The 18313-nt window shown below is 40.7% G+C and overlaps 1 protein-coding gene across 1 annotated transcript in view; it reads left to right on the plus strand.

Annotated features, from left to right (window-relative positions):
• The window catches only part of PARD3 (par-3 family cell polarity regulator), a 697528-nt gene that overhangs the window by 85596 nt on the left and 593619 nt on the right, over positions 1 to 18313 (plus strand). The window contains 1 exon segment of the mRNA XM_042472372.1: positions 13074 to 13175. Coding sequence (XP_042328306.1) covers positions 13074 to 13175 — 102 coding nt within the window.

Raw genomic sequence — 18313 nt, forward strand, 5'->3', positions numbered from 1 at the left:
CTAATTATACACACATCAAAAAGACCATTGGTTCACAACCTCTGCTTTAAAACCATAGATGTCAGTATTAATACATGGCTGTGGTGAGGGAAGGATGAATAGGGCTGCACAAACCAAGGTTTTCTAGATGGATACCCTCCAACATTTCACAGATGAAACAGGCAAGCTGAGTAGCATAGGAGTATGGTGCAGAGGGCAAAGTTATTAGTTGTTTTAATGTATTTTACACATTATCTTTTTGATGTTTTTGATATTTTAGCTTGGAATTTATTTTTATTATTGTAATAATTTATATGTATGTTTTTAATTGTATTGTTTTAATGTTGTAAGCCACCCCGGGAGAAGAAGGACAGAATATTAATATTAATATTAATATTAATAATAATAATAAGAAGAAGAAGAAGAAGAGAAAGAAAGAAAGAAAGAAAGAAAGAAAGAAAGAAAAAATAAGCCCGGAAAGGGTGCAGCAGTTTGTTTTTCCTGAATCTACTGGAAGGGACAAAATTTCAATGCCCTTCTCTCCTCCTGTTGATTGAGTGTGTGTTGTGTGCCTTCAAGTAGTTTTCGACTTATGGCGACCCTATGGCGACTCATGGGGTTTTCTTGACAATGGGATTTTCTTAACAAGATTTGTTCAGAGGAGATTTGCCATTGCCTTCCCCTGAGGCTGAGAGCATGTTACTTGTCAAGTTCACCTACTGGGTTTCATGGCTGAGCAGGGAATCAAACCCTGGTCTCCAGAGTCCCATTCTAACACCCAAAACACTTGTGTCACGCTGGCTCTCTTGTTCAAACTATTTTTTGCACATTGAGCTCAGTTTGCAGCAATTGAAGTAAGCTGAGGACGAAGAAGGAAGGTGGAAGGAGGAGAAACTGGGGCATTTTAAAAGCAGCTGAAAAAGTGGGATAACCAAGGATTAATCAGGACTTTCCCTCCCCAATCAAGACAGTTGGAGGGTATGTACTGTAGATACAATGATATCGTTTCATATCAATCCAGCCATACAGCACAGCTACTGGTATCTATGGTTTGGTTCACTGAGCAATGTAATTTAGCCGGGAAGAACTGTATGCTCCAGTACTGCTTATAGGGAAAGATATTCCTGGGATGAGCTTGTTACTTTTAAAGCAAATTGTTTATAGAGGTGACAAAAATGCTTTTGTTAATATGGCTTGCTTGTTGTTAACATACTGCTTAACCGCACTGAATTCAAACTGATTTCAATCAGTAGTTTGCTGTCTTGCTGCCTTACTTTGTGTCCAGTCTTGCTGGTGTCTTTCTATGACACAAGACTTGGCTGTGGTTTCTTCCCTTCATCTTTGTATTACAGCTTCCAAGGGTCATTATGCTCCCCTGATAACACTAGTTGCTTTCAGATTGTTTCATTTTCTTTCCTCATATTTTAAGTCACTGAGGAGCAAGTTAAGGTGCAATAAATCCAACAAAGAGTCCTGTGGTACCTTAAAGACTAACACATTTATTATAGTAAGCGTTTTGTAGATTCATTGTGTTAGAAATTATTTCTCTGTAAGTGACAAAACGTTTATTTATAGCAGTAGGAGCAAATTGTAAAGCTGTAAAGCACTTTTATTTATAATCCTGACTTCTTTGGGTCAATAGCTAAAAACCCATTTGTTTGTTTAAGTTTCTTGGTTGCATAATTTGTATTGTTTAAGTGACTTTCAGAGTGTCATCAAAATATAACTGGGTGTAAGCAGGAAATAAGAGACTTCATTTGTTTTGACATGTATAGCTAAGTGATCATAGCATCGTGCTGTTTATCAAGTTTTCTCATTAAACAGACCAGTCTTCCCGTATGCTGTCTAAGTAGAATATAAAGCAGGCGATATAGATCTTAAAATTATAGTCCCCCAGTTTATTAGTCTAAAAAGAGCACATGCTGTTTTAAAGGGGCATATGTGCTATATTAATTAATAGTCTCCTCCAAAGTTATTGAAAGTGTTAACACTCTAATTTAGCCGGGAAGAACTGTATGCTCCAGAAAAGATCCTTGTCTTAAATTTCAGATGTTATGGTTACGTAAGTAAAGGCTCAGCTATGAAAGTCCTGCTTAAATCTTATTTCTACCATGAATTTACTAGTGGAATTAAGTAAATGTGTTTATCAGTTCAGCCTTAGCCCTCTATCTACAATACTTTGAAAAGCTACATTTTGGGATCAAAACTCCCAGATTTCTCTGGCTGGGAGATTCTGGGACCTCTAGTCTAAGGTTTACTTTAACCAATCTCTGCAAGTGATACTATTTTACAGAGTGATTGTAAATTTGATTGAAACTTTAAAATTTACTGCTGTAAAGTGGCAGTGCAGGTTTTGGTGAAATAAGTTCTTCTTTTATTCTAAAGAACATAAGACCATTTTTTCCTACAAGGCACTTGTGTAGGGATGCAGTGGCTCAAGTAGTTAAGACGCTGACTCTGTTGATTGCAAAACCGGCAGGTTGGCAGTTCAAAGCCTGGGTGCTGCATGATGGCGTGAGCTCCTGTCACTAGTCTCAGCTTCTGCCAACCTAGCAGTTTGAAAGCATGGAAATGCAAGCAGATAAATAGGTACCAGTCCAGTGGGAAGGTAAACAGTGTTTTGTGCAATCGTGCTGGCCACATGATCACAGAGTAGTCTCTGACAATGCTGGCTCTTCGGCTTAGTAACAGAGATGAGCACTGCCCCCTATGGTTGGGCACGATTAGACAATCTTGTCAATGCGGAATACCTTTACCTTTACCTACTTGTGTAGAAGTATCTGTAAAATGAAGAATCCAAGAGTTAAAGGATGTCCTATACAGAATGAGTGGTTGTCAGTAAAGGGACTGACAGTATTTTCATATTTACTTAAGAGATACTTGTTGTAACTTAAGCTGCTGTCAAACTAGTTTGTGGGTGTTTCCTGCTCTGTCTAGTCTTGCTGACCTACTGTTTTGTGTTGGTGCCTTGTTGAACAGGAAGAGTCACAAAAGATTTCTCTCTAGCTTTTGCAGAATCACAAGTATGGAATTTATGTCTGTAAAATGAAATAAAGCCTTGTGGACAGTTGTCAAAAGAGAAACAATGCCTGTTAGCACTTTCAAAAGATTAGGGAGTGATGCAGTATTTGATAAGAGCCTCTGTACAGAACATTAAGGTTCTGGTGATGTTAGGTTCAGCATGCTGCATGTAGAACAGAATAGGAGAAAATATGATCTGCCAGATGTAGCTGGACCAGAATTGCCATCAGCCCAGTATAGGCACTGATGATGGATCATGGGAGTTGCAATCCAAAATATCTTAAGAGCCATATCTTCTGTACCTTTTGACACAGAGAAATCTCATCAGCATCTTTACAACAAGGTCACCAGTGTTGTGTGGCTTTGAGTCATTTCTGATTTATGATGATCCTAAAGTGAACCTATCATGGGGGGTTTCTTAACAAGATTTGTTTAGAGGAGGTTTCCCACTGCCTTCCCCTGAGGCTGAGAGCATGTGACTTGTTCAAGGTCACCCAGTGGGTTTCGTGGTTGAGCGGGAATTGAAACCCTGGTTTTCAGAGTTGTAGTCTAGCACTTAAACCACTACATGATTGTTATCCCCATACAATAAAAATATAGTTGCTTGCCTAAAACTGCCTTGTGTATTTATGGGTACCATGAGATTGGAATTCCTGACTGCACTATAATATACCACATATAACTAGAGTGGTAGCAAAGTTCGTATTTTTGACAGTGGCATTCCCATTGTATAGCCCCTCCTCTTTTATCTTTCATTGACATAAAATACATTTGATTTACCTGGTGATTTCACTATGATTTAGCATGGCTGCAAGACATGTAGCTATCGCCCAAATATAAACCAAAAACCTTTGCCTTAGAGCAAGAAATAATTGTTGGATCTACACTTACAAATGCAAGGAAGACTGATCAGCTACCCATCCTGGTAACTCATAATGGAGGCACATTGAGTCCTCTTGTACCTTTACTTCCACCTCAAGAAACTCTACAGCAGAATTCCACTAGCCACCCTGTTCTGTACATAATGCATCATTTGTGGTGTGGATGAATTGGGGCACAGCACAAACATCTGTTGTTTCAACATCTACAAAGAATAGATTTTCAGAATGCTTCTATATACAATTAAAGCATCTTTACTAATCTGCCTTAGGGTTGCCATAAGTCAGAAATGTCTTGAAGGCACACAACAACAATTAGTTACTATATTTTATTTTATGTCTCCCAGCCTCTAAGAACACTGAGATAGAGTTATGGAGTTGGAAGGGGCCTCATGGTCCATTGGGTCCAATCACCTATTCAGTGCAGGATCTCCAGCAAAAGCATTACCAGTAGGTAGCCGTCCAGCCTCTTTTTGAAGGTGTCCAGAGGAGAGCCCACCACCTCTCCAGGTAGTTGGTTCAAATGTCAAACTTCTCTTACTGTCAAGAAGTTCCTTCTAATTGTCAATGGAAATCTGTTCTTCTATAATTTAATGAGGAGCCCATACTTATCTCCCAGAGCTCTTGATATATGGCACTTTTCAACCAATCTTACCTCTTGAGTGTCATTAAAAAACAGTATTACCAAGTCACACAGGTTATGAAGTGGATCTAGAAAGAACTACATATGTCACCTTCTTGCCAGGTGTAGAGGCTACCTTCAAGGGATTCTCTTTTTATTGCTTCCTCTTGGATTTCCTTGTAACAGATTGTAATCAATTTTTTTGGTGTGTCACACCCAAGTTTAATGTGCGATACTGAAGTTCCACCCAGTGAAAGGTTTTTGTCTTGCCTTGATTTCATTCCTCTTCCTAGCATTTTGTTGTTGTTTTAGCAGGGAAAAGAGTGACTCAATAATGACATTATAAATGTTTTTACATTTCCTTTTTTATTTTTTCCCCATTCAGCAATGAAACTTGGAAGTCAAGTTAGAAGTATTGGCTAATAGTGTTTGTTATATGCCTTCTACTCAATGTTATCATAGAGTTTTTGTAGGGTAATCTAAGTTTCTTAAGGCTTCAGACTTTATAAAAGAAACAAAAATATTTAAATGTCAAAAATGTTAAAGTCAAGCCTGTTAGGTTCTAGCTTTAAAATTAGCAGAGTAGCAGAAATGTGCCTTTGTCTAACTATGGCCCCACCCAGACCGGCTCTTTGCTTTACAGACGTCCCGCAACCCTAACACATACCTGCAGTGGCATAATGGCGGCGCCCTGTATACATGGGTGCCACCATTATGATGTCACAGCCGTGTTGTGTCCAAACAGCATGGCACGGGCGTGACGTGTTCGTGCCGCATGAGACCACTTGTGGCAGCCTAACAGCAGTGCCAGAAGGAGCGCCTCGTTCCCGCTAGCTTGCCACGCCAGGGAGCAGCCCCTTTCACCTCTGGCTGTGGCTCCTGGAGTGTCCTGGGGCATGAAGCCCCAAGGACACCCGTTTTCGGGACCGTTTTGCTGCTTCTTCCTGGTCCCAAAAAGTTCCAGATTGGGGCCTCTGGGCTACCATTGTGGCGCATCCCGCCTATGCTTCCCTAAGAACTGAGACTGACTCCAAAAACAACAAACACATGTAATTTGTAGCTCAAAACAAAAGTTTACTAATGGCTTTAATCTATATTTACATAGAAGCTATATCCTAATCTAGCTAGTGAATAGTTCAGGTAAAAAGAAATCTTTATTTTACCATCTTTCCACAGAAAGTTGAGAGAGGAGGAAGATGGAAAACCAAACAGCTCAGTTGAAAATCTTTGAAAGAATGTCTGTTTGAATGAGAGAGAGAGATTGCATGCAGGAAATCCCTGTCTAAGGCAGGAGAAAGAGAATGTAAAAATCTTGCAAGTTTTCTGTCAAGATTTAGTCAGAGGAGGTTTATTTATTCATTTTGGGTTGAGAAAGTATGTCTTCCTCAACATCTTCCAGTGAGTTTATGAATGAGCAGGGATTTGAACCTTAGTCTCTTGACTTTCAAGGCAAGCACTCAAACCATCACACCATGCTGGCTAGAACTATGTAACTATTAGTTCTAGAGGAGGTCTAGAGCAATCATCAGGTAGAATAGATATATATCCTAATCAAAGCCTGGACTAAACTGTGCTGCCCAGGCTGGCTGCGGGATTCAGGGAGTTACGGTCCAAAAACTTAATACTTCCAATTTTAAATGGCATCCTAGTCTTCACTGAGCCAGACCACATTACCGCACTACATTTTTATACTGCTGCTATTCCACTTTTACTACTTTGGATGCCTCCTGTTGCCTTCTGGGGGTTGTAGTTCAGTGAGGCCTAAGATCTCTCTGGCTGAGAATTCTAAGGAGGTGTTCTCACTGGCTTATACTTCGGGTTACAAATCGAATTCAAGGTATAGCGTTCCTACTCTAGAACTGTTCTAGAGTAACGTGCAATCGTTCTTACTACGATTCGAATCTGAATCGGTTTTTTTAAAAAAAATCCGGGTTAGAGGCTTATAACCCGGAGTAAAAAAATAGAAGGGTCGAGCCTACTATTTTTCCTTGATTCGGGATAGGAATCGGAATGTTTAAATAGGAACGACCAGACTCTGAATCGGGTTAACTGGATGGGAGGAGCAGAGTGCGATGGGCTGGCTCGGGGGAGTCGCCCTTTCTGTCCCCATCCGTCATCGCCGTCGCCATCTTTGCTTCCCTCACCCCTTTGTCCGTGGCGGTCTTTCGATAAGAGATAAGGATTATTAATTTTTTAATTTTTTTTAATGGTTTACAGGCGCTTAATCTCTTCAGCACTTTAAGTGCCTGAAGTCCCGGCCGCTCAAGTGCCTGCATCAGTCAAAGGACTCTTAAAGGCTTCCCCCAGTGGATTGCAACCTCCCCTCTTTGTGAGGAGAGCCATTGAACACCATTTGTAATGGAGGAGAGGGTGGATGCACAGCAATCTGGGGGAAAATAGAGCCTTTCCTTCTCTCTTTCCCAAACAGAATCTGGGTAGACATAGGAAACCCTGGATATATGTGTGTGTGTGTGTGCGTATTCCACTTCAACCCACTGCCTTCTCCTCCTTGATCCGATTTTCCAACCCTGGGCTTTGGATGCAGAGTCTCTAGCCACTTAAACCCACTGCCTTCTCCTCCTTGATCCGATTTTCCAAACATACACACACACACAAAGAGAGAGAGAGAGAGAGAGAAAGGAGGAGGCTGGGTCCATAAGCCAGCCTGATTCCATGCCCTCCTTTCCCAAGGCATGTCCTCCATTGCTCCCCCCCTGTCCAGGAGGACTTCCAAAATGCCCTCTCTCTCCCTTTGCACAGTCCAAAACCACACACTCATTCACGCAGAGTCCATAAGCCAGGCTGCAAAGAGGAGGAGAAAGGCTGGGCCAGGGAGGTGTGTCTGTATCCCTTTAAGACGTCTCTCCCAGGGACAGCAAGGCAGCTTGTGTGTGTGTGTTTGCACGCATGTATATATACACATATGTGTGTGTGTGTGTGTGTGTATTAAGGTGAATTATAAAGTAACAATTTTTTTAATTTATGAAAAAAACCTCATCTGTAGTTCAAAACCCACTGTAGAAATAATACAGTTTGAAACCCCTTAACCTGCCCTGGCTCAGTACTAAGGAATTATGGGAACTGTTGTGTTTGTGAGCCATTTATCCTCCTCTGCCAGAGAGTGCTGGTGCCATAATAAACTACCATTCCCAGGATTCCCTAGCACTGAGTTATGGCAGTTAATATGGGAAGACACAGAAGAGACGAATAAGGCTCCTTCTTTTCTGCGGAGACGCAACAGAAGAGCCTCGGATGCAGCCAAGCAGAAGTGCTTTGGGGAGGCAGTTTTCTCTCTCCCTCTCTTACTTTTGTCATTTGTGGGGAAGGATGGTTGAGGGAGAGAGAAAACTGCCTGCCTCCCCAAAGCACTTCTGCTTGGCTGCCTTGGAAGAAAGACCCCAGAGAGGCTGGGGGAAGTTCCTCCAGAGAAGCAGTCATCCTTCTGACTTGGAGATTTGGGGAGAGATTTTTTGGAGGGGCAGCAGCCAATGAAAATCGTCTGCATCCGAGGCTCTTCTGTTGCGTCTCCGCAGACAAGAAGGAGTCAGGTAGTGGGAACGCAGGTACAGTATACATCGGTGCATGTTACTCTGAATTATTGTGACGTCATGATGACGTCGCTTTGATTGACAGCCGAAACAAGTGAATGTGAACGAAAAAGTAACAGAACCGATTTAAATATACACCGATTCATCCATGAATGGGAACAAAACCAGGACAATTACAGCGAATCAAAATAAAATGTTAAGTAAATGGGAACGATGAAGATAAAGCGATTTGAAAAGCGGGATAAAACTCGCTGTATTTTGAGTCGCTTTATAATGAACCACTGTATTTAAAATCGTTGTAAATCGCAAGTGAGAAAATGCACTTCCCTAAACTTCAAATCTCAGAATGCAACAGGAGGCAGCCAGAGTAGTTAAAGTGGAATAGCAGCACTATAAAGTAAGATGAAATATGTGTCCCAGTTAAGACCAGGTCTAGAAAATCTATGGTGATTCCACATGAATTAAAATGTTGGGAAATCCTGAAATTTTTTTATGGAAAGTAGGGATGCAATTTCTTATTAAATTTGTGCTTGAGGGAAGCAACAATTTTAGTAATTTTCTTGCCAATGGAAGGGGAAAAAAGTTGATCCCCCTCCCTGCCATTAGAAAGTCTATTAGAAATACAGGATATATATTCTATGCAAAATATGCACATGGTCATTTTCCACAGAAAACAGCATTTATTGCACAGATAATCATATTTTATAATTAGATAATATTTCTTCATAGAAAAAAATGCATCCTGGACAGAAAAAGGGGGTTTGCTGCTTAAAAAATTGTGTTTTGTGAATTTTGTGTAGAATAAATTCTGAACTGTAAATATTCTAGTCAGTCCAGGATTCTTTTTGTCAGGCTTTCTTAACACTCAAAAAACACGTTTTTTTTACTACTTTAAAAATATTTTCAAATATTCTTTCCATTACTAGTGGAAATACCCCACAAACAAGGAGTTAAGTAATTTCAGCAAAATTAAGGGAGGGTAAAGTGAACCCAATCTCCCTCTGTTTTTTTTTGTTTGTTTCATTTTTTGTTTGTTTCAGGAAGTCCTCTTAAGATGTAAACTAATTGGATTACTTGCATTACTACCACAAAAATACAGAATCTCTTTTACTTTTCATTCTTTTTTTAACGTTTTTTCCTTCCTCTTAAGTACCATTGTTAGAGCTTCTATAAATATAAACACTTACTCAATCCATGAAGTATGAAGGAACAGAACAGCGACCTCTTGGCTAATGAGATTGAAAGAAGATAGTTTTGTTTTATAATCTGTTTTCTTTGTAACTGTTAAATCAAGTCATGCTCTTTTGAAGATTTTTTTTAAAAGTTGTGCTGCCAACAGTGAAGTGATTGAGAGGGGAAAGTATGCACCCAGTACAGTACCATCTAGGTTGTGTTACATGGTAAATACCTTGTAGCCTTTAGGGGAAAAAATCCACTCAGCAAACAAAGAGAGAGAACTAGTAAAACGAACTACATAGCCATTCAAGATAGGGACGACAGTCAGCTCTCTACATTTGTGGCTTTGACTTTTGAGGATTTGATTGCTTACAGATTTGATGAATATGTCCTCTCTAGGAATCTCTGGGTTCTTCAGTGCAACTCTGTGGTTGACTTGCACCAGATGTTTCGCTGGAGGACCTACAGATTACTAGAGAGAACACTTCCCAACAACCTAGAGGATGTTGACCATAGAGCTGCACTGGAGGACCTAGAGATTCCTAGAGAGCTTTTATAGCACATTAAAAATAATAGTGATTTTTTTCCTGCATTTTTTCCACTTTCATGGGGGTCCTGAATTCCTAACCCTTACAAACATGGGGGTAGGGACATTGAATAAAAATTCAATATGTTGATTTTGATGGAAAAAGGACAGAAAAAAAAAGTAGAAAACCTAGTGGTTTAAAAGGGAAAAACCTCTGTGCAGTGGTTGTATTTATACCTGCGTGGCCTTTTCTGCCCTCATCTGATAAAGATGGAAGGATGGGGCTTTTGTCTTCTTCAGCCATCTTTCTCCCCCCCCCCCCCCCCGGCTGAATGTGGATACTCCTTAAAAAAAAGAATCAAGAAAGCATTTCACACATTATATATGCCCCTGGATTGCTGCCAAGAAAGCACTTTAGAAAAAGCAACAACCAATCCCAGTTTTCAAATCAAGGATGATATTGATGGGAGTAGGCAGAGTGTGGAGCTGCATGGGGGCCCTTAGGGCTGTTTTATTGTGGTGAGCTTTGACCCATCCAGACTCCTATGGACTGATTTGGCTGGGCAAAACAAAGGTGAACTGCCTGTCCTGGAAACCACTAGAGGAACAGCTCTCCTTTTTTGTTCTAAAAACCTAACAAACATTAAAAGAAACATATTTTGAAATACAGTAAGCCTTTGTTATCTGTTGGGGTGGATGCTCAAGTCCCATTAAAGACATTGGCATAGCAAAATGGTCTCTTATATAAGATGGAAGATTAAGGCTTGGTATTTGGAATTTGTACTTTTTTGGGGATATTTTCAAACCGTGGATGCTTGAATCTGTGCATAAAAATTTGTGGCTAAGGAGGGCTGACTGTAGTGGTGTGGAGAAATGAAAATGTTTTGTAGCTTTACTAAGCAATGCCCAATAAACCTTAACGAGTATTAAGTCACTTTAAAATAAATGCAATCCATTCCAGATTAGCATCCATTAAGTTAGTTATTTACAGTGGTTACAGCCCTACCACCAAACAGAAAAACAAAATGGGCAAAGACAATTGATAGTTGGGACATGATATAGGCATGACATTCCAGGAAAGTTGAAGATGGTTCCTCTCCCTTGCCCCGATAATATTCCTGGATTTAAGTACTTGGAGATTAGGCCTCCTAGCCTTAGCAGATCTAACAACTTCAAAAGCTTCCTCTTTATTTAAAAACACAAATACAGGTTGTCCAACCTATCCCAGATTTAGATAAGTGAAAAATTGTGTGATACATGTTCTAATATTGGCGCCAAGCATAACAGGTTTGTGATTAACTGTGCAGGAATGTTTTAGTTGCTTATTTGCTATAGTCTAACAATGCACTTGGCTCTCTACCACCTGCTCTCTCCATTTCATAGTTTGCAGTCTGATTCATTTGGCTAGTAAACAAAGCATGTTTGGATATAATGAACCACAAGACATAGTTCTCTATCCTACTTGTGGATTCTTTGTCCATGCTTGGACCACCTCTTGTGTCAGATGGATTAATATGACCTTCACTACTTCTCTATCTGTGTCCCAATTTAGAACTTGAGTTGGTTTTAAAATGTCATTCTGAAGCGAAGTCCTCCTTCTGTCATGTTCAGTTCACAAAGATCTTCTCAGTCTTCCTTTTTAGTCTCTCCCACTAGCTTCCTGTCATTTTGCATCAGTTTCAAAGTTTTGATCTTTGCCTCAGAGATCCAAAGGACATGTTTATGTACATGTAGAGGAGACTCATTTGTACAATTTGACTTTTCTTTGTAGTTGCTTCCAAAGTCAATTAAGGCAAACTACTCTTGAGTTGTAAGACAAGTTGCTTACATATGCTGTGGTGTGAAACCCTTCTATATGCTACTGCACCAGTAGTTTCTAGATGTGAATTTTCACATGTTAAACTAAAAATGTCATCAACCCCTGCCTACCTTGTCTTGGTGGTTGGGGATTCTGATAAACATAGTCCAGCCTATCTGCACCCTATAGTTGGGTTTATATAGTTTATTCCCGTTCCTAAACTGTTGCCCTTCAGATATTTTGCATTTTAATTACTATCATACTCAATGAACGGCCATGCTGAATGAGTCTAGTGAGAGATGTAGCCCTTAACATCTATAGAGCATCATGTTGGGTTAGGCTGTCTTATGCACATACAGACTTCCTCTTTGGAGCACAGTGTTTGTTTAAGGCTCTCTGTTCTGGTTCCATCTCCCCTGTTGCCTCGCTTTCAAATGTTATTTAGAGTCTGTGGGATGCTAAGTCCAGCAGATACTGCCTCATAGCACACATACTCCCATTTTCAGGCATTATGACAGGCCTGCATAACATAGGGCCAGGGGGCCACATGCAGCCCACCAAAGGATTTTGGGTGGCCTGCAGGGATGTGGAACGACTTCAAGGCTCTTCCACCACTCGGCCTCCTCCTGAAGAGAGGGGGCCATACAGAGGAGGAGGAGGAGGTAGGAAGAATGCTTACTCTACAAGTGAGGAGAAGGCCAGGGGACGGCTGCAGAGGCAGATGGGTGAACACCTGTACTGCAAGGCTCCTCCATTGCTTGCCTTTCTCTTACGGAGAAGGATGGGTGGAAGAGGATGGGCAAAGGCTCATCCTGCAAGGCTGCTCCTTTGCCTGGCTTTCCCCTGGGAAGGCTGGGTGACAGAGGAGGAAAAGGGGGATATGCTCACCTTTCAAGGCTCCTCCTGAGATGAGGTCCAGGTGGAGTAGGAGAAGGACAGATAAGGCTGTCCTGCTGCTCAGCTTTCTCCTGAAGAGAGGGCCAGGCAGAGGAGGAGGAATTAATATTAATTAATTATAATTAATTAATAATCAATATCAATTAGTAATATTAATTAATAATCAGTATTAATGTGTAATATTAATTAATATTTAATTAAAACATATCTGCAGTTTGATGAAGTTTAGCCTATTTTAATTTTGGTTCCTACCTACTGCCAAGTTGTGCAGGCTCGCATTATGATATTTTCCATGGGGAAAACCAACTATAAACCAATGGTAGATTCTATTCTTTTTATGTATAAAGTCCAGGATTGAGTCTGTTGTATCACCAGTTAAAAGAAATCAGGTGCTCATGTTTGGAAATACTTCATGAAGAGCCATTGCCAGTAGAAGCAGGCAGTGCCAAGCTAGATGGACCAGTGGTTTCGGTTTATAGACAGCAGCTGCATACTTGGCTTTAATTTAGGGGGGGGGATTTTGAGCTTGTGGGATGGTTTCAAAGAGGTTGCTATGGATTCAGCAACTGTGGGAGGAACATTTGTTTACATATATATGATGTGTGTGCATCTCTTGGTTTGTGTACAGGATCCAAATTACTGGATACAGGTGCATCGTCTGGAACATGGTGATGGGGGGATTCTTGACCGTGATGACATCCTTTGTGACGTAGCTGATGATAAAGACAGAGTGAGTATGAATGTTTGGAAGCATACAGCTCCTTGGCATATGAGTGCCTGAAAGATTTCATTGATGGAACTGATTTTGTTAAGGGATTTTAACTGGAAAGATGGGATATGAGGGCACTGCATAAGTGGAATAAATAGTTTTGGAATGGAACAAATCCACTTTTAACACTACATTTTAATGGGAGTACAAGTGCTATTTGCTAATCAAAGGTAGACGTAATCTGGGCAAATGAAGCACTCATGAAGAAATGAAAATAGAACCAAAGAGTATTGTTGTTCTTTGAGAGGAAAGCCAGAAGAATAGCCCTATTTTTCAAGTATGAAATGGTAAACACAAAGCTTGGTTTGCCCTGGCTTCTCAAAATGTGTGCCTTGGCAGAACCATTTGATAACACATTTAAAAATGGTTTTATCACATTGAAATGTATCACATAATTAATAAATATGGAATAGCCTTTAATTTTATTTGCTTGGTGTGTAAAAAGTCACTGTGTGTGCAGGTTTTTCTGTTTTATCTGTGGGCATTGTGTTTTGATTAAGTTTACTTAACCATCTTGTCTTCTATTCAGACTTCATTACTGATAAGGTTAAAAGAAATGAAGGCAAGTCAAATTCTATTTGTGTCAATCTAGTGACAATTACAGTTTTAACAGGTACAGTACATACTAACAAGCATGACCAGCTCGAAAGAATATTAATACTTTTGCAATCATATAGCAAAAACCTGTCACTGGTACTGAAAATTGAAAAGCCTTGTCAGACATAAAAAATTATTGAATTTCATTTAAAAAATGAAATTGTGCAGTTTAAAATTCAGGGCTTGAATGTAGTCTGTATTTTAGCAGCGATTGCTAGATGTTGTGCAGTTTTTAAAATGTATCTATATGATCATGATCCCCAAGGAGGAAGGCTAAAAGTAGAAAGGGTTGGGTATCCCTTATCTGAAATTCCAAAATCTGAAATACTTCAAAATCCAAAATTGTCCATGCGGCTGACTCAGAAACGGACACTTTGCTTTCTGATGGTTCAGTATGCATGAATGTTGTTTCATGCACAAAATTATTACAAATATTATGTATAAAATTACATTCAGGCTATGTTTATAATGTGTATATGAAATATTAATTCATTTAATGTTTAAACTTGGGTCCCATCTCCAGGATTCAATTCCCTACGTGGTCATGAACCTCACTGGGTGTGGGTGACCTTGGCACATCACATGCTCTCAGCCTCAGGGGATGGTAATGGCAAACATCCTCTGAACAAGTCTTGCCTTGAAAACTCCATAATAGGTTCGCTTTAGGGTCAGCATAAATTGGAAACGAAGGCACACAACAACTCATCTCTAAGACATCTCATTATGAATATGCAAATATTCTGAAATCTGAATAAATTCAAAATCCAAAACACCTCTGGTCCCAAGCATATTGGATAAGGGACACACAACCTGTATTCGTAAATTAATGCAGTGAGTTATGCTGTGTCTTTGAAATGCATGGCTTTTAAAAAACTGCTCTGCCTATGCTATTTAGAGAATTATTCAGGATACTGCCAATGCTGCTTCAAGATGTGAATATGATCATTCATTTAGAGGGTTTCATTTTATCTCTCCTTCTGTAATTGGATTATTATACACCAGAAACTTTTAGATGGTGCAGTTGACAAATCTTGGCCATTTTAGGGTCCCTTCCTGGTTTTCTGTGAAAAAGGCCTAATTGCCCCAAAACTTTCTCTCATGGCTAGAAGTGACCACTTGAACCCTAAGGAATTTCAGTATTTTGGGGGATGGGATAGTGGCATGGGTAGCATGAGGTTCTGTAGTCTATCAGAAGGATCTCGTGAAGCCTAACTTTCTTTAAAAGGTGCAAGACAGATTCATGGAGGATATCCAGCAGTTGCTGTTAGTAAATATGACTATACAGGTTGAGTCTCACTTATCCAAAATGTTTGGGACAAGAAGTTTTTTTGGATTTTGGGTGGCCTTTTTTTTTTTTTTGAAGGAAGGGATTTTGGAATACCGCTATTTGAATAAACATACATAAAGAGATATTTTGGAGATGGGACGCAGGTCTAAACACAGAATTCATTTGTGTTTCATATATACCTTATATGTATAGCCTAAAGGTAATTTTAGAGCAGTGGTTCCCAACCTTCCTAATGCCGCGACCCTTTAATATAGTTCCTCATGTTGTGGTGACCCAAACCTATGAAATTATTTTCGTTGCTATTTCATAACTGTAATTAAATAGGTGTTTTCCAATGGTCTTAGGTGACCCCCATGAAAGGGTCATTTGGCCCCCAAAGGGGCCCTGACCCACAGGTTGGGAACCACTGTTTTAGAGAATATTTTTACCAGTAATAATTTCATGCATGAAACAAAGGTGCGGTACAGATGGGCCCATGAGGCGCCGTCGTTACGCGCGAGGGGCGGTGCTTCCTGACGTGCCTTGCCCCTCGCGCTTAATGAGTGCGTCAAAATGGCGGCACCCTATACAGATGGGCGCTGCCATTTTGATGTCGCGGATGCATAGCGTCCAGACGTCACATGGTGGAAGTGATGCCGCGAGTGCCGCCTTGCGCCTTGTGGCGCCACTTCCGGGGCACAGAAAGAAGCACCATTTTGGCGCTTCTTTCTTGCTGTGTCTGGGAACCGCGCGGTTTGGCTGCTGCGGTTCCAGGACACAGCAACCGGCAGCGGTGCAAGACCACCCGTTTTGGGTGTTCTGTAACATGCCAAAGTTTGGGTACATCAAACCATCAGAAGTCAAAGATGTCACTATCTCAGCCACCCATGAAAAAGGCTTTGGTTTTTGGAATATTTCAGATTTTGGAATTCCAAATCAGAGAGACTCAAGCTTTTCTGGATTTCTAGGTTCAGATACCATTTGCAGAATACCATACAGAAAACTTCCTGCTATGGAACAACAGTAGGAAAAGACTGTTGCCTTTCTTTCGTGCTTTTACCAAAGGAGACACATCTTTTCTGCTGCTGTGAGAGAAAGGATAGTGTCTTAGGCCTGTTACAGACAGCCAAAATAAAGCTGCTTCGAGTCACAGTGGAGGTATGGTGTTTCAATGATGCATGCGTCCTAAGGTCCCTAAGAGTCCAGAAGCACCACCAACAGCCCCGCTCCAGCCCTAAGGGACTGGAGTGTGGCTTTGGTGCGGCTTCTGGCCTCTTAGGACGCATGCATCAGTGAAACACCATACCTCCACTGTGACTTGAAGCCAGCTTTTTTTGGCTGTCTGTAAACAGGCCATGGAAGGTTATTTTGGCCTAATCCAAGGGAAGGAACTGATTTCACATGAAATGTATGAAAGTATCTGATGTCTCAAAGCTCTGGCGCAAAATATTGAAAACATTTCAAAGATATGACTTGGGATTCACAATGGAACTTGGATAAAATAGCACATAGTATAGAATTGGGGTGTCGAATAGCACCACAGATTCCAGTGCTGCTTTAGCAGTATACTCATAGAATTGTGGGCGGGGTTAGATGGAGGAATATTAGCCTTCTCTGGAGGAATATTTGTTGAGGTCAGGGCTGGGCACACCTTTTGATTTCCAAATGTTTTGGACTACAAGACTTTTACCTTTTGACATATGTATATGGCTAATGGAAATAGTAGATCAAACTGTCTGGTGAGCCCAAGGTTTTCCTGCTCTGGTGCTGTTTCACACTATACAGTTATAGCACTATGAATCTATTACCAAGGCAACTTCCAAAGGCATCCTGGGATTTGTGGTTTGGTGAAGCATTAGAACCAGAAAGGCTGAGAATTCTTTGTACCCCTTCCTAAACTGCAAATCCCAGAGTCACATGTTGCCATGGCAACTAAAGTGGAATCATATGGTATCATTATTTATTGTGAAATACTGATGCCCCAAGGCCTATAGTGCCATGTGTTGAACAAAATCCTCTAGCCTTGCAGTTGCTTCTGTGACCAGCCTGTAAACTCTGTTATAAGGAATGATATCCAGCTGTATTCATACATCTTTGCCCTTGGTCAAAGTGAAAATATGAGAGTAAGGCTGTTGCCATATTACAGAATTATGCAGTTTGACATTGCTTTTAACTGTCATGGCTCCAACCAGTGGAATCTTGGGATTTGTAGTTTGTTGTGGCACCAGAGCTCTCTGACTGTGAAGTCTAAATATCTACAAAAACAACAAGTTCCATAATTGCATAAGCACTTAAGCTATGGCAGTTAAAGCGATGTCAAGCTCTATTAATTCTGCTGTGTGGATGCAGCCTAAGTGTTACTGAGTTTGAAATATCTTTATAAAATAACCAGCCTGTCTAAAGAACGCTTGAAAACATGTTTTACTGGGAACCTATCCTGAGAACCTGAGGAATGCCTGCCCATATACAAAAGTGGAGCGCAGCAAGTACAGTTAACCACAATTGCTGCTTCTTCCAAACATCTCATTGCGTCTGAAAGAGATTGGGATTGCACGGAAGATGAAAGTTCTTCAAGAACTGTCTGTGAGGATTTACCATTACCCAGTCTTTCAGGGATGGCCAGAAAAGCATCCCACAGCTGCAGCCCCTGAAACTCCCATCAGTGCCCCAAAGACCCTAATCCCATTAAAAAAAAAAATTGGCATGAATGCCCACACGGAGAGCCCCAAATGTGAAACACCCAGCCCTACATAGAATCCCCAATACTTCTATTTTCTCCAGGGTCCTTTTAAAAACCAGTGGCAGGAATGATGTTGTGTCCACCCTGGTGACATTTGAGAATTACTTGGATGAAGATAGAGGTATTTGGGACACTGGCCCACAGAGAGGTTGAAGGGGGGAATTGCCCCCATTGCCCAAGAGTAACCCTTATGGTAATGACGTGGATTAAACATCTTTGATTTAAAGGGAAAAAGTATACCATGTTATAAGAATGATTTTTTTTTAATACGGATAAATCCCTGTAATACTGGGTTAGGGGGAATTTGCTTTCCAGATATCTTTGGAGTATACCTCCATCACTGCTTAGTGTTGTCTGTCTGACTGTGATGGGAGTTTGCAGTCCAACCGTATTTCCCAGCCCTGCTGTAACATTCTTTGACATTCTGTATTGCTTTCTCCCTTAAATGCACCTGTTACTATATAGCATCTGCTTCCAAAGATGTGTGTGTATGTG

This window comes from Sceloporus undulatus, chromosome 6 (genome assembly GCF_019175285.1).
Source record: "Sceloporus undulatus isolate JIND9_A2432 ecotype Alabama chromosome 6, SceUnd_v1.1, whole genome shotgun sequence".
Taxonomy (NCBI): domain Eukaryota; kingdom Metazoa; phylum Chordata; class Lepidosauria; order Squamata; family Phrynosomatidae; genus Sceloporus; species Sceloporus undulatus.